Raw genomic sequence first — 22,288 nt, 5'->3', positions numbered from 1 at the left:
ACAAAAAACAAAACTTTCAATTTCAATTTTATTGCTTCTATACTATATATTAAGAAAGCCCTCCTTATCAACTTTTTGCCACTTTTTTTCCAATTTTGTACCTTTTGATCCCATTTTTCGTATTTTACCCTCACTTTTGATACACAATATTTACATAAAGAGGATAAAATGGTAATTATGTAATATTAAGAATATCCCCGTTTTTCTCATTTTACCCTCACTTTTGATACACAATATTTACATAAAGAGGGCAAAATGGTAATTATGTAATATTAAGAAAAATATGCTCTTATTAAGAGATTCCGTTATCATTGTCTCATACTCTTTTTTAAAATTTTAAAAACTAATCACACTCCTTAATCAAAAAAAGAAATTGTTCAGTGTGTGCTTATCTTCTAGTAATAATAAAGCAAAAACATCGTAGTTCAAATCCACTAAACTACAAAAACAAAAGCTTTAATCCAAGGTTTGAAACCATATAATCTAAGAGTGAGCACAATTGTAATTCCGTTGAAGGAGAAATTTAAATTTCAGAAAGCTGTTTTAAGTTTGAAATTAAAATTGAAAACTATTTTTGTTCAGATAGTAGCTAAGTTATGAATATACATAGTAAACATAGAAATGAAAATTTTCTACAATATTAAATCTCATCTATTAAAAAAAAAAAATCTAAATTAACAATATAAATTCATAGACAAAATGCATATTTGTTCTTTTAAAGTTGTGCAGTTGGGTGTTAATTTTGTTATACCAGCAAACATTTGGAAATAAAACTAACATTTTAAAACTACTTAAACTTCTGGAGGCGCCGCGTTTGTAAAATTCTTATGGATTGGCTTATATAACTAGAGCACCAACTCAAAAGAATTTCAGGGGACATGGCCAACGCCGGTCCCTTCTGTGGTTCGCCACTGCCGGCAAGGGAGGCGGCGGAAGTGGCGAGAAAGTTGGGTTTGGAGGCAGCAGTGCTTTGAGTAACACACAAAAACACAAACATAAGTTGCATAATGAAACATACCCTGTAGATATAACTTTTTACATCATATTGTCGTCCCAAATTCATATGCGCTGACTACGCTATAACAATAACATAATATCTACGCCGGCCTTCAGCCCTGCATGGATCCTTGCATTGCTTTACATATATGTTTACCCGAATATACATAAATGTACAATCAGAAAATACATCACGGCAGCTCCAATCATCCGGCTATTCTTCTAGCAAAGAAGACGTATTAGTTGTCCTGTATTTCTTGTAGATAGTTTTCTATAAAACTAGCAAATGTCTACCCCTCTTTCAAGAATCGCATATTTTATAAACTTTTCAACAATAACGAAAACTAGGAGACTTAAAGACCATCAGTTTGAGCATCGGCATTGAGTTTTCATCAATCAACGCCGTCGTTTCTGTATTCTTAGAATTTCTTGTAAAAGGTGTCGTTCTTGAAAAGAATACGTAACGCTTCTGCCTTCTGTTAACTGCCGCACTCCTCAAGCAAAACCTTCAAGCCAAATAGAGGGATCGGAAAAACTGGAGAGCCCAGCGAGCCAAATGGATCCTCTGTTAACGCTTCTCCCTTTCTATACCCCCTTAGCTTCTGAGGTTTGGACATCTGCATATTAATGGGTAAAAGTTTAACATCCAACTAGGATAATCTGTATAAACAAAAAATATATATATATAAATCCATTAAGCTCATGTAACAATTGCATAGCCTGAGACCATGTTTCCAACAGACAATGCTAGATTAAGAAGCCATATGAGAGACAACCAGTCTTCTATAAGATGCAGATAAAATGGGAAACAAATAGTCAATGCTCATAATCATGTGCACAAATCGCAAACGGGAAATTGACAAACCTTCACCGGATAGCTGTTGAAAACGAACAACTATATGTTTCCCATAAGTATATTTCTTCAGAGTATCAATATGAACTCTTATAAGTTTGAGCAGTATTTCCCGCTGTCTATCATTGCTTGTTTCAAGAACCTTCTGAACCACATAATTGGCAAATTGGTCCTTCATCATTGACTGGAATATAAAAAAAAAAAAAAAAAAAAACGACGAAACTCAATATACAGAAAACATAAAACCAGCATTATGCAGCATTCAATATCTACACTTTCAAACTCCGCATGGTCCCCAAGAGTCAAGCAGAATCCACAATACTCATGCTATTAAAATATCAAAGTGTGTTTGAAAACTTTTTGGAACCAAATGAAATCTACTCACATGGAAATGAAGTCTTCAGCTCAACTTGTAAATAAAATTTGATATTTCTAACTAAATGCCGAAATGCACAACCAGATGTTTCCTAATTGGCTCAGGTGTCTAACCATAATTATTATGCTCCCTTTGAGCCAAACCTTCCTATCAAACAGATATCTAATGTTGATGGGCAATTAAAATTAATGGAGAATAAAAAACCTTAATACAGGGGATAGCCTATCATATTCATTTTTGCTTCACTTACCAATAGGATATCGTTTTTATCACATCCCGGCCCGGGGAAGACCACTTCCCGGGCCCGCTCCACCACCGTAGCACGATATTGTCCGCTTTGGGCCCCGACCACGCCCTCACGGTTTTGTTTTTGGGAACTCACAAGAGAACTTCCCAATGGGTCACCCATCCTGGGAGTGCTCTCGTGCGCTACTCGCTTAACTTCGGAGTTCCCATGGAACCCGAAGCCAGTGAGCTCCCAAAAGGCCTCGTGCTTGGTAGGGATGGGAATATACATATAACGATCACTCCCCTGGGCGATGTGGGATGTCACAGTTTTCTTCCATTTGTCCAATGATTTCCTCAATCAAGAGCTCCCGCTCAGCAGTATCACCATACTCCAGACCCTTCTCAACAACATTTGATGCATATTTATGCTGACTCAATTGTACAATCTTCCCAACCAACTTGCTGATAATTTGGCTTCTTTCATTGGGTTTTCCCCGTTCCAGAACATGCTGCAAGCAGTATGTTGTTCCATCTTTTTATTACATTCAATTAGAAATAATAGAAACATAGGCAATGTAAGGACACATGACGAAGAAAAATGTAAATTAAAAACTAAAGGAACCATCACCTATAACCATTAGCTAGAACACCATGAACTACATTTACAGATTTCTTCTCATCGTCCAACAAGAATCTCTCAACTATTTTTATGCTTCAATGAATTGCTGTTACTAACCTGTCATAACCTCATTTTTCTACAACTTACTTTAAGCTAACTCTATCATCATAAGATGAAGTGGACAAGCCAGTCTTCGAGAAGTCCATTCTTCAAAAATGAGTCTTTAACTTCAAATTTTATCAATAAAGACTCCAGCACCACATTTTTCTCCTCTCTTGATTGGAGAGACACCACATGACATATTTGGTTTGACTTTAATATAATTATAATAACCATTGACCTAACTAAGAACCAATTAGCCTTTACCCTTAAACCATTGCCGACATTTGAAAGAAATGTATAATTGCGATATTGTTCCAAGAGTTATTTCAATCAAGAAAAGCCATTTCGGCTGGGTGATACTGTTCAAGAATTTTACCACCTGGTAGCATTTTTAGAATTCTAGAGCAGTGAAGTCATTTTCCAGGTGCTAAGAGAACATAAAGAAAATTAAGAATAATACTTAACAGGAAAGACAATCAAATTAGGGTTTAGGGTATTTGTCGAACCTCTCTCTTAGCAAACAAAAGAACTGACGAATCAAATAGTTACTGTGTTCTAAATAAAGAATCAACAGATAGCACAAGTACAAAGTAGAAACCAACCTGGGTAACATAATTGCCATACTGATCTTGAGCTAGATCATAAGCAGATTCCAAGATCTCATCAACTATACATTGACTTTGAAGGTCATCCGAACAATGCTCCAAAACTCTCTAGCAAGTTAAAGTGTAATGTTTCAAAATCTGATCCACAAATCTAATTGGTGACTTCATAATGGAATACTATGTGCTATACCTGTATGACACGACAGCCATAGGGATGAGTAGAAAGTGCAGCAACATGTCCTTGAAAAGCAGAAATGATAAATCCAATTTTCTCTGTGGGAATGCATTCTATACACTTCTGTATTACATAATTTCCATTTTGATCTCGTACACATATCATAACATGTCCATCAAGCTCATGCACAAGTTGTATTTTCTGGTCAAGCTCAATAACTTCGAGAGCCTAAAAGAAACATCAAGCATAGATGTAAGAAGAAAAGATTCGGATAATATAAAGCATAAAGACAACTTTTCCCAGACTCATAAAGAGATGCTCCCTCCACATCCGTATAGAGTACTGTTCATTGTTTACACAGCAAAGGGTTTTTGAAATAACTCCTGAAGTTTATCTTCTGCGCTTCTCTCCAACCAACCCCATCAACACTTGCAGTATAAAACTTTCTATAAATAACACATCCCTTGGTAAAAATCTCATAAGCAGAAAATAGCCTGCTCATCGGACTTATAACAACATATTTATTTTGAAAACATCAAGTTTTAGCATACCTTCTGGATTACACAACAACCATACATCTGCAAACTTAAAGGCAACATTTGCCCAGCAAGTTGATCTGCAAGCTCCTTTTTCTGCTCAGGAGTCCCATATTCAAAAAACTGTAACATAAAAATATAAGAATCATACAATTTTAATAGGCCATCCACATAATTCAAAAGTCCATAAAGATGATAGGTGATGCAACAAAAATGCAATTAAGCCGACACAAATTATGAAATCATACCTTTTGAATAACATAATTTCCAAATACATCCGTCATTAATTTTGAAGCACTTGGAAGAATCTCTTTGAAAACAGATACCTTGTCTTCAGCACTGCTGTATTCTAGCTTCTGTTGAATAAATCGACTCCCATGTTGATCGACACTGAAGTTATATATGAATATTAAAAAATTATAACTAATATTATAACCACGATCACGTTATGTACAAGTAAAGGAAAAACAAACATGGAGCAAGCAATACCTGAAATCAACAATGCGCTCAGCTATATCGGAAAGTTCAAATTTATGGGGATTACTAGATTTCAGTTCTTCAAGTAAAGAGTGTCTTCTAGGATCAATCAAGATGGAGCTTCTCTGCCTTTGCCACCCAGAATATACTCCACTAACAGAACCTTGAGGAGTCCTCAATTCATATTTCCGACCAAAATGATTCGTTCTGCCCATTGGAGATGATGGCAATATTGGACTACCAAGAGGTGAGGCTGGAAACTGTGTCATTACACCCATGCCAGAAGGAAGTCCATAATAATCACTACCATTGATTCCCACATTTCTTGGACTTGGAATACCCTGATTACCATTAGTTGAAGAGTGGAATTTTGGGCCACCCGTATAAGCACTAGCATTTAATTCTTGTTGCGAAAGTTGGCCCCTTGATGGCAAGTAACCATATTGAATTGAAACACTATATGAATCCTCCAAAGAACGAGCATAGTACTGTGTATAAAGGGGATCCACAAAAGGTGGCTGGAGCATTGGCCCATATTGCCCATAGAATCTACTAGGGTGTTGCATATCACCGTCATGGGGAATTCTCTCCCTTCTCGAAACATCAACAGTTTGACCACTAAATCTTGGCCCCAAAGAAGCATCAAAAGGCATTGAAAATGAACCATGAAAAGTGTACCCAGGCATATATGAAGGAAGAAAAGTAGAACCTAAAGCATATTCGCCCATACTATATTGTGGAGGAAATACACCAGACGATTCATAATTCGGGTAGAATGGATTTCCTGAAGTCATATATGGTGTTGGTGTACTATACAAGGCATGTGTGACTCCAAGTGAGTGCAATGATGGTTGTGTCTCAATAAAAGAGAATTTTGGGTAGCTATGGGGAAGATTTTGCATTCCACTTTGCAAATAATTCATGCCTTGTGAAACTAATTGTGCCTGGAACCCCTGTAGTTGATATGGAACACCTTGTTGTGTAGACAAATTGTGTTGTGGTACATACCTCCTATAAGATTGTTCTTGTTGCTTGTTATTGTTGATGTCAACTATTGATGCTCTCGCACTAGAAAGATCCAACCCTAGGTCACCATTAATCGATGCATTGTTCCTCGACCCATCATGCCCAATATTAGATTCATCTATCTGTAGGTTCCCTATACCATCATCAGGTTGACATTGTTGAGCACTTGGGGAGGAGGTTGGCAAAGGAACATCATTTGGTATGAACCCAAGAGCAAGCGCGTACGAGGCACTTGTATCTGGACAATCATTGATAGAGTTTGAATTTGGTTCTGGTAATTTTGACTTGTCGAGAGAAGAAGCATTTGGTGAAAGAGAATGTGCATCACTATCAATTAGTTCATCTGTTGTTCCAAGACTTGATGAGAGAGAGTGATTATATACAGGAGATGGAGTCCGAGGGAAGTCTTGCTAAAACAAACCACCAAGAAAATAAAACTTATAAATACACGGCAACACAAACTAGAAAATTATAGCTGCTACATTAAATGAAAACCTCGTAAACCACTTGCTGGCCAAAAGAGCTAAGAAATTCTGAACTGCATGGTTAATCATGAATCCATGATTCCAAATGTAGTAGTCATATGTTATAGTTAAATGCATGAAGAAAATATTAAAATAAACAAAAGAGGATTTAAACATGGTTTAGCATAAGTAAGACATTAATTTTTTAATAAAATTTATACATACTAAACCACTTACTTTAACTCCTACCTGTATTAGATCCACTAAACTCTTATTATAACTTGCCAAAGAAGCCGTGTCCTTGACAGGCATTACTGCAACACTATCTTCTGCCAAGTTATCTTGAGATTTTCTGGATGAACTCGCATCATTAGGGTCCTCCTGAAGAGTAGAAAGAGAACCTTGGGAAAGATGTAAGGACCCACTGGCACTGTCATCTAAAGAAGTCGATCTCCATTTGGTTCCTAGACCACCACTATGGCGGACCACATGATGATTCTCCCGTACTATAAGTGGTGGAGGTGGCCTTGCATTCAAGTTCATATTCGATAAATAGTATGCCAAATGAGCAGGGTCTGAACTCAGTTTTTCCTCATTCTCAACACTATCTACAACATTGTTTAGATTAGTCAAGCTTGTTTTCATGCTGGAGTTCTGTTGACATAACAGGTTTTCAATAGCGGAAATGGAACCTTCCATACTTGGTGGAGCACTGCCACTTCTATTAGGTATAAGTTCAGCTCTATCTCTCTTAAAGCCATGCCCCTTCGAAATGAAGCCCGACTCCTCTGCTGTCATACTTCTCAGTGGAGATCCAAATGTTGCAGAATCCTTAGATGGGGGCCACTTCATTTCCCTGCTGCTTTCTACCATTGTCATGAGACCCTTGGTTGCCATCCTACCAGAATAATGCTTGTTTTTATGTATCAGCAATTACCTTCAAAAACAATTTGGTGGCATATCCAAGCCATGTTATGCTCCTTTCAACAGTCCACAACTGCAAGTAAAAAAATATGATCCAAGCAGGTAGAACACACACACAAACTAAATAATGCAGTCGTAACAAGAAGCCCCTGCATTGGAACCACTATCTAAAAATCCCCGCCTAGGCTCTAGGCGGCTGGCCACCACCTCGATTAATTCGTAGGCGTTTGAAAATTAAGAAAGGACGCCTAGACCTGCTTAGACACCCGCCTAGCCTGTCCAAATCCGCTTTGGCACCTACCTAGATTGAAAATCTCGCTTAGACAGAAAATAGATAACTTTCATTTTGCGTTATGTTCTAAAACTTTATAATCTATGTCATTCTATTTTGCAATTTATGTATCCCAATGCAATTACCAGGCATTTATTTATATGATATATAACTAATTTACTTAAATCTGCCTAGGCCCCGCCTAGGCGGCAGGCCTCAGCCCACCTCCTGACTAGCGCTTAGCGTCTTTTAGAACCTTGATTAGAACATAGTTTGTATGAATTCTGCACACCATGTCACTTCTGTACACATGGTCATAGAGATTATAATGCAAAATGTGTTTTGAAATCCATTCTGCAAAGAATAAACTAGTTCTGCATTGCTAACTTACAGAACAGACCCCATAGAGAAAACCTACAACAAATGCAGAAATAGGTGTCCACGTATCTTATGAAAAACTATTCACATACCTAATACGCAAACAGTAACCAATCCATCAAAATGGAAAACAAGCACCAAGGGTATTGAAATATAGGTAAATCCTTTTACATTCGGGCATTTTCAAATTGTAAGACTCCCAGCCAATGAATGAACTTCCACCCAATATAACACTTAATTGCCAATGTTTTGACCAGAACATTAGTCTAGGTCTATTTGAGAAACTTGGTTATATTTTGGTTCCTTAAAAAATTTGACCACCTAACATAATTCAATTGTGTTTCGAGCCTATATTAAGCTACCAATTTCTTGACCACAGAGTATATGAGTCAAAGTACTAAAGTATACATCTACCGAGTACCAGCAAATTTAATTAGCATCTCAAGTAGCATGAATGTTCTACTCACACTGTCTTACAGGAATGAGGATAAATATACACTTTATTCGTGCAAGAATGATGTTATCTGCAGAACCATTTCTTATATTAAAAAAACCAACTTAACGAATGGAAACCGTTGTGTACAGTCCATATTCAGATATATTATACTACTTCTCATTTAAATGCTTTCTGCTGCATACAATTCATGTATTTGTTTGAATCACCCAACCGTGGTCAATGGTCAATAACCAATTACACTCGATTAAGTATGGCCGAAGTGATTGTTCATATGGCTTACATTATCAGCTATGCATATTTTTCCACTCTAATAAAGTACACCACTCCTGTTTCAGCTTTCCAACCTATAAGGATGCTAACTTCATTATACAGCACTACAGTTAAGCGCATTTCTTTCCGAAATCAAAGTAAGAAAAATTTGACATTCGCATGCCACAACAATTACACTGTTCCATGAAGTAATCTTAGTATCACAGCCAAATTGACACAAAACTTGTAACAATCCTTTTGAAAGCGAAATTCAACCCATTATTCATATACTCATTTAACACCCTATATACATAGATTTTGAATAATTTTCCAAAAAACAACAAACCCAACAAAAATATATCAAAAAATAAAAGTAACCAAGTTCCCAATAGTATAATCCATCAGAACAATACAAACTTGCACATTTTTTAGTATAAGGACCATGAGAAAGAAGCAGGGAATGCAAAACCTTGAGAATTAATACTAAAATTTTGATCAGAAAAAAGATTGAAATGTCTCACCAGGGAATGGCAGCAGCAATTCTTCAGAGTCTGAAACTTTGAAAGGACAAAACCCAAAGCCCAAGTCTTTCTGCAGAGCTCTGGAATTGCTGAGTGGGGGAAGTTTGAACAGAGAGAAAGTTGAGGAGAGAGAAAGTCTTTGCACAGAAATTGCCTGAGACTTGAGAAGAAGCAGAGAGAGTATTTTAGGAGCTAAGAAGAAGAAGAAATTGGCTGGAGACTTCCACGACAGTTCACTCTTATAGGAACTAAGAAGATTGACAGAAGTATTTTAGCATTTCTTGATTAGCATTGCATGATTAAATCAACCCAGAAATATGCTATGTGAAATAAAAGCTTGAAATTTGTTCTCAATTACTGGACCATCCGGTAATAATTAATTTTTTTATGTTACTAAACTAAAAAGAGTTAAATCTGGTTATGTATTTAAATGACATAAATGCCCATGGAATTTGGCATTTAATAAATTAATTAATGTCCTAATTTAGATACTGAGCATAGGAGTAATTTCGTCCAAACGACACGTGGCGAGTCATCGTTTGTGCAAGTAAACAAGTGGCAGCCTGGTTGTTGTTGACATTTCAAAGGCTCAACTCAAGGGAGTGTTTGGATGTATTTGAATGTGTCAAGGAATGCCCAAAATTTGTTGGGTATTTACTTGGATTTTGATTCAACTTTCTTGAAAAGCTCCACGCCATTTCTCCAGGAGTTGATACAAAATTTACTAGCTATGAGACTTGGAGCATCAATGCTTTTGTTATTCCTTGCCTATGTTGCTTGCAAATAAACTTAATTTTAGTATAAGATCTGATCGTTTTAAGTTAACTAACATTATTAGGACGCTCATATTATATATAGTTATAATAATAATTAGCAAGGTTCTAAATACCCGATATATAGTTATAATAATAATTAGCAAGGTTCTAAATTGTGTACAACAAGTTCACAATTTAAAACAACATAAAATGGAAAATAGGAGGAAAATAAGGAAATTTAGTAATGTAGCATCCCGGAATTTAAGTTGATACACAACACATATATTCTATAAAATTAACAAAAATTGAAGGTATAATTAGAACATAAACTTTAAACAAATTTCACAAAAAAAAAAAAAAAAAAAAAAAACCACCCAGCCGCCTAGAGCCACCTCGATTTTTCCAATCGTTTTGTACAAAATCGCCTCAGTTCCAAGGCGCCTAGCGCCTAGGGTGTTTTTTAGAACACTGATAATTTGGGTAAATTATATTTTACATCCTCAGTTATGAGGCTAATTGCAACCTCATACAACATCTTTAAAATGTTTCAACTTCATACATTTACTTGACATTTGTTACAATTGCATACTTCCGTTAAAATTTTTGTTAAGCACACTATTAATTGATGACGTGTCAGTCAAATTTGTGAATATAAAACACATAAAACAAATAAAGATTTAATTATTTAAATAAATCCAAAATGAGTGAGCCCCACCCCCTTCAATTCATCAATTTCATCGTCATCCCTGACCTCCGCTGTAAGAACCCATCCCGATTTTTAAGGAACGAAGGGGCTTTATGGTAACTTCACTTGGAGTGGGAAAGACATTTTTGAAAGGGGTTGTTTTAGACATTAAATGGTGTGCCCAAGAGGGCCCACCCCTGATTTTCTGTCCCCGGTTCCTCTCTCCCATGCCTGCCACATGGCAGCTTCTCCTCCCCATTTCCTTTCTCTCCCCCGAACCCTCTCTCAGCTTTCACTCTTCTCTTTCTCACAGAACTTCACACACACACACACACACACTTTCTTTCTCTCTCTCTCTCTCTCTCTCTTTCCTTCTCCCAAACCCGGCGACACCCAACCCACACCCACACACACCTAAAGAGGCTCATCGGCTACGGTACCACCACCATCACCCTCGCGAGGACTTCTCATTCCTCTCCCTCTTCTCGGTGAAGCTCCGGAGCACCCAGAGGACACCCAACCCAGGTCAGGTGAACCGTGGGTGTGCAAGCTCGGGTCCGGCCATCTCCCGTCGATTCATGGCGAATCTCAGGTACCAACTTCTCCTTCTCACCTCTACCTTCAATTTCATAGGTAGATAGTAGGTTAAGGTGACCAAACGACAGCCTTCTTCCCCAGCGAGAAACAAAGACCTAAGGCCTTTGGGCCTAAACCCTTAGCCCAAGACCAAAGGGTTTTGACCTCTAAGCTTTAAAACCCAAAACCCTTTTAATTAGGCCTTTGGGCCTAAACCCTTAGCCCAAGACCAAAAGGCTTCGGCCTGTGAGCTTTAAAGCCCAAAACCCTTTTAATTAGGCCTTTGGGCCGAGTGTGGCACGGGCCTTTGGCCCAATTCTTGGGTTGGGCCTTAAGCTCTAAACCCTAAACCCTTTGAATAAGGCCCTTGGGCCGTATAGAAGTCGGGCCTTAGGCCTATCAATCTTAAGCCCTAAACCCAAAACCCCCTAAGCCAACCCGATCCAACCCTAAGCCCCAAACCCGGTTGACCCAACCCGGTCTGGCCATTGACCAGGTCAACAGTCAACGTTGACTTTTTGACTTTTTTTGAGTTTTCGTCAGGGACCTCTCCTAGGCTAAATTCGACGTCCCGAGTTCGTTTTCGATGTCTGTTTTCCCAAATTCAATCATTTTAGTATAGTTTTATTAAATGGACCCTTTATGTGCTTAGGGGCAATTATTTGTGGCGTTTCCGTCTTCACTAGTTTGAGTGGCTCTTCGGCAACGAAGTATCTGTGAGTGGACCCTTTCCAAAATGCATGCTTTAATAGTAGAAATGCATACATGAAAAACATGATTTAATGGTTACGTTTTATGAGTAAATTAGATTTACACTTTATGATTATCATGCTTTACTGCGAATATTTTGGAATACCATACTTTATTGAACTTATGTTCTTTGTAGTATATATGATGGATGACTATATAAGTTCAATAAAGTATATGCTATGAAGATGTTTTCTTCACACTTCTTTGTAGTATATATGATGGATGACTATATAATATATATATGAACATGTTTTCTTCACACTTCTTTATAGTATATATGATGGATGACTATATGCTATGAAGATGATTTTGAGATATATGTACTTATGTTTGGAAAGAGTATGTTCAATGTTTTGTGTGTATTTAGTGGTCACTGTTCTGGCTACGAACGACGATACTTATATTGGCTTCGGTCAGATGATGTAAGGGCCTACGGGTCGAATGAAGATTTATATATTGGCCTTTGGGTCAGGTGATGTTGGGGCCTACGGGTCGAATGAAGATATTTATATTGGCCTTCGGGTCAAGTGATGTAGGGGCTTTCGGGTCGATTATGATACCGCTAGTTAGCACACTATATACGAGATATGTTTTATGAAAGGTTTTATGGCATGCTAGGGTTTTCAGAAGACCTATTACATATTATGCTATTAGTTTTCATAAAACTTTGGGTGTTAGTATGTTGATAACTATTTCAGTATTATATATATCAACTTGGTTCACTCATATTTATTTTGCGCCATTTCATAAAACTTTGGGTGTTAGTATGTTGATAACTATTTCAGTATTATATATATATATATATATCAACTTGGTCCACTTATGTTTATTTTGCGCCCCCCTCAGGACTTAGAATCGAGGCGTATAATCCCAACATCAAGACACTTCCGCATCGGCATCTTCGAGTCCTCTCGATGTAGGATCCATTCCTTTATTCATTCAATTTTATATTATTTCTTTTTAGTGTTCTAGATTAGTTGTATTCTTTGAACAAGTTCCTCATTTACATATTAATTATATTTAAATTTATAAGTCTTACTTATTTCTTGTTCTCATGCATTCTAATATGGCTTCGACACCTTTAGGTGTTGGCGAGCATGTGCCTACTCTAGTGTTCGGGGAATATCAAGGTCGGGTGTGTCATCCGCCCTCGCCAATCTTCGCTCGCTGACCTCCCCCTCTTTGACTACCCCGTGCTCGTCTACATTCACAAGGGCGTTCTCTTCCCTCTCCCCCTGTTCGAAGAGACCGCCATGGTTGACCAGTTAGTTTGTTACATCGACTTCCCGTCCATATGCAGGAGATGTGTGTTGGGTTGTACGAATTTGGTAATTTTTATATGCAGATTGTGACAATTTAGTTCTTCGTCTCCTTCAACTTCTTTGCCTCCTTCGTTTGAATTGCCTCATTATCTCCAATATCTCTCATAGTTGGTTGTAACTTGAAATCAATTAAAAGTGAAATCCAAAAATCCCGAGTAGGTCCAATTTCCTATTAAGACCCTTCTATTAAAAGTTCAAACATGTTTGACCCTTCGGTTTCCCCTTCCTTTTTACCCAGTCCTTATTGGACTGCAAAACCTCTTTCTAAGCACATGGGATTGAGGAAGACTCAGAAAAAAACCTCTCTCTCATCCTTTGATTTCTCCTTCCTTTCTACACATTTCTGATTCGAACCCAAAGTTTTGTTTTGGCAAAAATCCATCTCTCCTGTTCTAAACAGTGCGACTCTCTTCTTCTTCCCCATAACTCGTTTCTTGTTATCCATCCAGTTTTCTGAAAAAATGGTGAGCAGTTTAACTGGCAGTGCTGCATTTTGCTCCTATTGCAAAGGAGAGAATACGAGAGGAAGGAGAGAGAAGAGGAAGAGTGGGACCTGCTTGACATATTATTTTTCTTTTTAAATTAATATTTTTATATATAAAAGAAGATTTGTTTTCTATTTTATCCTGTGTCATATTATTGATTGCCACATTAGTAAAAACGTGGGACCTGTAGGTTGCCGCCTAATCACTTAACAATCAAACTAACAACTTGATTAACGGATGTATGAAATTTCAACTAAATATAAGTTTATGTAAGAGATTGAAATGTTTTAAAAATGTTGTATGAGGTTGTAATTGCACTCAAACCTAAGGGGGTAAAATGTAATTTACCCTAATAATTATTACTGACAATATGCAAATAAATTTCACTTGGTAAATGTAATGTAAAAGCGTGAAGAGAACCATTCTAATGATCAAGATTTTTTCGAAGATAAAGAAATTTCTCATTTACATTGACGAGAAGAATTCAACTTCTAACTTTTTTATTTTTAGAATAAACAAATACATTGCTCATATTTAGTGTTTTATATGAAGTTCAAAGAAAAAACAGTAGCAAGGAATCTATTAAATTTGAACAATTACTTGTCATAAAAGAGGGAATAGGATCCTCATCGGATCCTTTTCCTAGGGATTCTGTGATCGTGACCATTCATCGTACATTATGCGGTCAGTTTTTGTTAGGTACTTTTTATATTTAATTTTAAAATTTAAACTTTGAAATGATTTTTGACCGCATAATGTATGATGAACAGTCACGATCACGAGATCTCTAGGAAAAAGAATCCTTGATCCTTTTCCATCAAAGAGGGTTGGAACCAAGAATTCAAATCACAAAACTCATAACTACCTTTTATTTGAAAACTCCAAACAATTCTTAATCATTATCAGTGCATCTTAAATAGGCTCTCTAAATGAGTTTTTAACTAAACTTTAAAGAGGATTTAAAAAAATACATCATCTATCACAGTCCTAATCCTGCTTCTAAAATAAAAAACCTTGATGCAACAAGCAACGCAGAATCAAAAGAGGTTTTGATTCCTCAATGACACATTAAGTGACGTAGGATCAAGTGCTAAAGCCATCAATTCAAAAAGCGAAAATGAGCTCTCAAAAAAACATGATTGGAGATACTCTCACCGTCTTACCGCTCCATACACTTGGCTATTTTAGAGGGAAAGAGATCCTCTCCGGATCTCTCCCACCAAATCCACCCAATCCATTAATCCGGACTATTGAAATTTGATCCAAACGGCTACAAACAGGAGGTCTCTTTAAAAGTTATAATAATTGTAGCCGTTGGATCAAATTTCAATGACCCAGATTAATGGATTGGGTAGCTTTGGTGGGAGAGATCTAGAGAGGATCTCTTCCCATTTTAGAGGACAACCACTTGGCTACTTGAGGAGGAAAACTGTCACCTTCATGTTTAGCATCCTCACTTTCTGTTTACTATTATTGTATTTTGATTTTCTTCACCTTACTATTATAATCTTACGCAAACAACCTTAATATTCAAATAGTAATTTTTTCTTTGAATAGAACATGATAATTAATAAATATAGTCAATGACAAATTCACTTTCATAACATCATGGAAATCACTTGCTAAGCTAGCCATTTGTGTGGCTCGTCTTGTAGTTTTCAACACTAATTTTAGGAAAAATTACTTTTTACACCCTCAAGTTTGGATGTGTTGGAGTTTGTGGCCAAGTGGACTATCCTCCAAAATACCTTTCGGCTAAAGAAAGAAAGAAAACATCTTTCCTTGTTTTGGGGAGAAAAAAAGGGGGACATCATTATGATGTCTAGCTCTTGATTTGTGGCTTTTACAAAGGCAAAGAATTGGAGCCGAAAGAGAGAAGAGGAGAGAGAGAAGGCGGGGCCTTTTGTTTATATTAAGGCATTTGGTTATGCCTTTGTGTAAGAGAGAGATGGAGAAAAAAAGCATCCAAAGAGATGGTGTGAGCATTTGGCTCTACCATGGGCACGGGTGCGAGAAATCAAGAGAGCTAGAGTGAAAGGTCTCTAGTGAAAGAACTATTGGGGTAGAGTGAGGCTCTTGGGAAAATTCTGTGAGTGGGTGTACAAGGGATATGGGATTGGGTTATGTCGATTTAACTCATGTATACTTGTACTGTTATTCTCATAGTGAAGAGCAATATCTCTCCGGGGACGTAGGCAGTTTTTTGCCGAACCTCGTAAATTTCTCTGTGTCTTTATTTCTTGTATTTTATTTTGTTTAACTGTGTGTGATTTTGGTGAGGTTGTAATCTGAATCTTGGTTCCGCACAAACGAACGGGCCAAGGCACAACAGGATGCTGTAGAATAAAATACTGAAAGTTAGAACATTTTACACCCTCAATTAGTTTCTTGCTTTTCTTTCCCTCAATCTCAGCAACCAGACGTTTCCGCAAGTAAAAAGCAAATTCTTCAAAGAGGCACAACTGTTAATCAGATTCTTCGACGCAAAAACATTAGTTTACACTAAAAAATCAAACAAATTCTTCCACTCACTGCTACTCACTTTCACTCTCTCCCATTCCCAACCCACCAAACCTCAACAAGATCCAACTCTTTCCCACCAACCTGCAAATTTAAACAAAGAGAGTTCATTTTCTGGCAGTGTTTCATCTGCAACATCTGGGGTGATAATTAAAGATTATAAAATTATAATTAAATCTAACTTATAATTCTTAAAATAATTTCCAAGACTATTCGGTATTGCTTTCCAAAAGTTTTGCAATAAAATAATGTGATTTATTCACATGATATTTGGTCACCGCTAAACTACTTCAATAGGATCCAAAGAAGGAAGTAACGTGACGTATAAAAAAATTATAGATGACAGGTGAAGTTGTCTAAGATGATTTTCAAGGACATATATAGTGGAGATTAGATCATATAAACTTCAAACTAAAATAGTAAGGATTAAGGCTTAGTTCAGTCAGTTCGTCTTTAGTTTATTTCTTCATTTACATTGGCCATCAGGTAAACCATTACTCATACAAAAAAGAAAAAAAGAAAAAAAAAGCGAGATTCAAACTCGAAAGCTCAGGTACATGAACGAATACTTTTATCCAACTAAACGACATGACACTTTATTTTTAACATATATTTATGAATAATTATTTTTCCGACACCGCACTGCAATCGCAGAAAATCGAAAAGAATGCAAAATCTTGCGATCGAACGAGTTTTTTAAACGAGTTTCAGCAACAATACCACAATTTTACTGATTTAGAAGAGAATACAACAACTATGAAGTATCGGCAAAGCATGGTAAAGCCTAAACAGCAGCTGCATTCCTAAATCCGGTGGCCACAGCAGCAGCCGCTCATACAAACATCATTAGCTCGGGCCGGGTATATACGTTATGTTCCTCATCCTCGAGCATCGGGTACGATGCAACAAGAGCATCTTGAGCTCCGATATACAATGAGTTGTAAATCTTCCAGTACACCTCTCTAACCTTCCTAGCAGGATGGAACAGCCCCTGGAGACAGTAGTTGAGCACAACCGCAGCACCTAACGCCACTCTCATCCCTTCAATCGCTTCCATGACCGCGTTGATAACGTGCGGGGATGTCTCAAATATGTTTGGCCAGACGTAGTTCAGCAAGTGGACCAAAGCGTCCTCGCATCCCAATCCCGCTACTCCCAGAGCCATGTGCTTGACAGCAGAAGCAGCAGTTTGCCTGTGAACCAGATCTCTATCCATGAGGGCATCCTCTAGCAGCGGGGTCACTGCATAGATATAGTCCTTTCCCATTTCACCGATGTACTCAAACAAGAACGAAAGGGATTTCAATACACCATTCTGCACATTAAGCTCTGGAACACGATACTCATTCATCAGGGCCGGAAGAACTGTGAAAGGCGAACAGGTTTCAGCTACTATTGCGATTGCCACAGTGGTGCAAACACGGTTCTGACGCTCCTGCACTTTGAGATTGTTCAAAAGAGTTGCGAGGACATCTTGTGGACCAATGGCTTTGGCAATGTACCCAAAAGTATTCACTGTAGCTCGCCGGATACCCTTCTTATGAGCCTTGAGCATCTCAAGAAGCTCAAAACAGATCCTCATCCACTCCCTTGCGGGAACAAACTCAGCACCACGATCAGCAATACGACCAACAAGGTCAATACAGTTCTCCTGGACTTTCTCATGCCTATTCTTCAAAATTGGTGTCAACCTGGGAAGCAAATCCTTTATAGGAGGAGTCATCTTTGTCATACCAATAACATTCACAATTGCCTTCAGCGCTCCCAGAATTGATCCCAAAACTTCTGGATACTCTTCTCCCAAATACTCATACAATACAACACCAAGATGACCCATCAGTTGCTCCTCTTGGCACTGCTTCATGACAACAGCAATTCTCGAAATAAGATCCGCAGCTTGCTGTCTGACCTTTGCACTCTTGTTATTCAAACGCCACTTAATGGTACCACAAATCTGAGGAAGGTAAGGTTTTACCCTCAGACCAAGAGAATTCACAACTGCACCGAATCCATTAAGCATCACATTTGCATCATCACTGGTCTGCTCCTGGAAAGCATAAAGGATACCATCAATGAGAAGCTCCTCCAACCGAGCATCAATGTCAGATGCACCCAAGTTCACAACCACCTTCTCGATTGTCTCCATAACCATTCTCCTATACGGTTCACTCTCATCTTTGAGATCCTCAACAATTCTCCCAACTATATCAGCAACACCCACTTTGTTTGCTATCTCCACAGTTGTTTCCACCAATTGCCTGTAGTTTCTCCTATCCAAAGCCATCCTTCTAACCCAGAAGTTTTTGAAGAACTCAGGAAGAATATCACTTCTTATATACTCAGGCTCTACACCTTCTGTACTCACACACTGTTTGACAACTTTGAGCACAATTTTCTTCATCTCTTCATCGGGAGACTGGAACTCTCTAATCAAAACAACCATCACTTCCTTTGTATAGTAACTCGCATACATTGCATCCATAAGGGGAATAATAAAACCAATTGCCTTCAAGAAGGCAGCCAAAACCTTTCCACGGTGAGACCTAATACCCTTCCACAATGGCTTCAACACAGAGTCAAAGCTCTCAATACCGTATGGGGCAGCAGCCTCAGCGAGAGCAGCAAGAGATAAAGCAGTAATTGTACGAACCTTCTGATTTTCATCACTCAGACCATTCTCAATAATTTCCACAAGAGACCTCAAGTGGGGAAGTACAGCACACCCGATCAAAATGGCAATCTGCTGAACAATCTTGATTCCAGTGTGCCGTGCTTGCCAAGACTTCTTGCTCTGACACACGGCTTTCAAAAATGGCAACAGTGCAGGTATACCAAGCGCAGAAGCAACAACACTAAAAGCTCTGGCAGTAGTGTTCCTAACATATTCATCAATGTTATCAATATCCGGACGCATGGCTGCAATCATAGTAGCCAAACCAGCTGCTTTACTAAGATTGGAGATAATTTCTCTCCCTTCAACACGCGCATAATAGTCTTCATCAATCAACAAAGGTTCAATAACAACAAGAATTTTATGCACATAAGGACGTACCAACTCATCCAATTTATAAAGCACTCGATCAATTACCTTAACCAAAAGATGCCTCTCTTGGTCTTCCAAAGTGGGTTGCATAAGCAGAGGTAAAATGCGGTTAAACAAGGGGCCAGCACCAAACTCACGAGCCTTATCCGTAAGCTGCCTCAACGCTGTCTTTCTCTGCTGTGGTGTTCCATTCTTAACTTTAAGCAAAAGCTTCATAATCTTCCGCTCTTTCTGCTCATCAGGGGACAATTCCTCCTCCTCATCTTCATTCAGCAACGCCCCAAAGTACTGATAGTCCTCGGGCTTCATAAACGGTAACCCACCAGGCAACTCCTTAGGCACATCAAACTGCTGCCCGCGATTCTCTTCCGGAATAGAATACATAGGAGTCCCCATTGGAGTCGGGGTAGCCAGAAGCTTCCTCGCTGGAGTCCTAATCGGCACATAAGAAGACGGTGGGTCCAAAACTTTATACCCTTCTTGAGGAAACATAGCATCCAGCTCTTCATCAGTCAATGGTCTATTCCTCTCTTCAATATCCTTCTCCCACCTCAATAGATTATATTGTTCTGGCGTAATGGCTCCCCTCACATTAATAGCCCCGGGTGTTGGCGTAGCAAGTTCAACTCCACCTACAGGGGTCACACCAGGTGTATAGGCAGCAGCAGGGGTTGCCCCAGCCATTGGGGTCGCACTGCCCATTGAGGCAGGGGTTTCATCCCACCTTGACCTCTGCCGTTTCGGTGTCGGTGTGGCCATCCCAGGAAGCTTCGGAGTCGCATCCCAAGCCATCCCAGCAGGGGTGGCACCAGGAGTGACAGCACCAGCTGGAGTAGCATCTGAATCTGCCACCCGCCCCGGAGTGGGTGTCTCATCCCAGCGGTTCCTCCTCCCCAGTGATGGAGTCGAATCCGAAACCCTCCCTGGCGTCGGAGTCGCATCCCACTTTCCTGGCGTCGTATCCGGCAAGTCCCAATCCGACGTTTTCGCCTTCTTGCCCCCACCATCGCCATCCTGAGACTGGTCCCACCGATTCCTCCTCTTTTGAGGCGCCGCCTCAGCAGCAGCAAGCTTATCCTCCTTTTCCGGCGGCGCCTCCTCTTTCTCCTTCATCTTCTTAGCAATAAGCTTCAGAGTCTCATCCTTCTCCCTCTTCAGGGCTTCCTCCCTCATCACATCGGCATAAGTCCTCACCGACGGGTCCGGAGTCTTCTCCCCGGACGCAAACGGGTCGTGCCGCTCAGGCGATATGATACGGTTCAACCTCCGCTGTCGATAATCATCCTCCCGATCGATAATCCTCTGCGGCTTCTTGAACCCCAAATCCTCATCGGCGTCGCCGCCTCTCGGCCTCTCATTCAACACCGACTTGGGGGCCGTGTACGACGCCGCCATCCTCCGAGCAATTTCATTGTCCATGGCCTCCGCGTTGTCATCGTCGTCGTTCACAGGGATCGACGAGACGTATGCGCCCTTGTCGGTGCCGCCGTAGAGGTCTGTGTCGAAGGTGACGGAGGTGAGGGAGGCCAATTGCTTCTCCATCCTCTTCCTCTCTTCCTGCGTCTTCTCTATCTCGTCGTCGGAAGCCATGACTAGGGTTTTGGTATCGAGAATTTGGTACTAGGATCTGAGCTGGGATAGAGATTTTAATTCAGGAATTTAGGGTTTTTGGGTACTCAATTCAGGAGTTTACCGACCTTGAATCTTATTCGGGAGATTTCCCCAATTCCATACGTAGATCGGATCTCAGTATAAATTAGGGGTTTGCATTTCGGGTATGCGATGGGCTTGGGTTTTCCTTTTTGGCCCAGTAAAAGAAAATAAACCTACATGCACAAATCCGTTGGAGTAAGGATTGAATATCCTTGAGATTATCGTTTCTGAGTTTATTGTTGTAATAAGTTGTTGTGAAAGTTGGAATGGGAAAAAGTCTAAGTTCCCGTATATCAGATTACTTTTGACTACCACTTGAGTCGAGTCCCTGCTCAACCATCTCGACTTGCCACCACAAAATCAAGTTAGTTACTCACACATGTTCTTGCGTCAAAGTTACGCTTTCACTCTAGTTATCTCATACTTTAGATCTGTTAGACTTGTTTTGAATCTTAAATTCTTGAGTGTTCTCTTAGCCTTCTCGGCATAGTTGTTCGCTAAATTTGAGAGAAATTTTCAATGAATCAGCTCGCTTAGGCGTTGTGAATCACAATGTTCTGGTTCTCAATGTATCGTCACTTTTGTACCTCATCATGACGTGCGTTTCACTTCTAAGTCTTGTGAAATTTTCTTGTAGGCCTTGAGTACTAAGTTGTTTGTCTCGTACCACATTTTTATTCGTAGACTATTGGACAGTCTGAACGAACTATCTTGACCTTGGAAGACATGTTGTGTTTTTTTATATTTGTGGTTTCTGAATGATTAGAATTTGCACCGACCTCTTTTGGAGTAGTTACGATGATAGTTTTTATTTTCAGTTTGAGTATGGCACTATTTGAGACTAGGTTTGATAGATTATATTGGCAGCACTAGTTGGATAGTGCAATTCTGCGAATTGGTTTTCGGATGTTTGATTTCTTTTTGTTATGGGAAACTGGGTTTGGACAAATTGGTATGTTTGCACCTATAGGAAATTACTACTTGCTTATCGAGACAACAATGAGTTGTCGATATCGCGAGTGGCCGACTGTGATATCGATGGCTTATTCGTTGGGTTCGTTAAGCAAGTGGACAGGTAGACCCGTCTACGATAGTTTTTACTGTTTAGTTATTGTTGGGGTACGTGACGTTACGAATGCTTGGGCGAGAGCCACTTTCATTTTCGATTTTGATTTTCAGTACAAGTATTTTGATTTACCCTATATTAGTTATATATATATATATATATATATATATATATAT

At 39.0% G+C, this 22,288-nt stretch overlaps 1 protein-coding gene and 1 pseudogene across 1 annotated transcript; both read right to left on the bottom strand.

Annotated features, from left to right (window-relative positions):
- Nucleotides 1-1,475: 1,475 nt before the first annotated feature.
- LOC137709043 (pumilio homolog 5-like) lies at nt 1,476-7,412 on the bottom strand (annotated as a pseudogene).
- A 9,533-nt stretch (nt 7,413-16,945) lies between these two features.
- On the bottom strand, nt 16,946-21,136 carry LOC137749438 (uncharacterized). The gene has a single exon (XM_068489533.1). It carries the CDS (start codon nt 20,981-20,983, stop codon nt 17,183-17,185), a length of 3,801 nt encoding a protein of 1,266 aa, XP_068345634.1. The 5' UTR covers nt 20,984-21,136; the 3' UTR covers nt 16,946-17,182.
- Between the last annotated feature and the right edge of the window lie 1,152 nt (nt 21,137-22,288).

Source organism: Pyrus communis, chromosome 11 (genome assembly GCF_963583255.1).
Source record: "Pyrus communis chromosome 11, drPyrComm1.1, whole genome shotgun sequence".
NCBI classification, from domain to species: Eukaryota; Viridiplantae; Streptophyta; class Magnoliopsida; order Rosales; family Rosaceae; genus Pyrus; species Pyrus communis.
Note: the sequence above shows the minus strand (reverse complement) of the source record. Positions and strands in the feature narration are given on the sequence as shown.

What these genes read in the sequence shown, in the direction of transcription:
- LOC137749438 (XM_068489533.1), bottom strand. Translation starts at nt 20,983, where the DNA reads ATGGCTTCCGACGACGAGATAGAGAAGACGCAGGAAGAGAGGAAGAGG.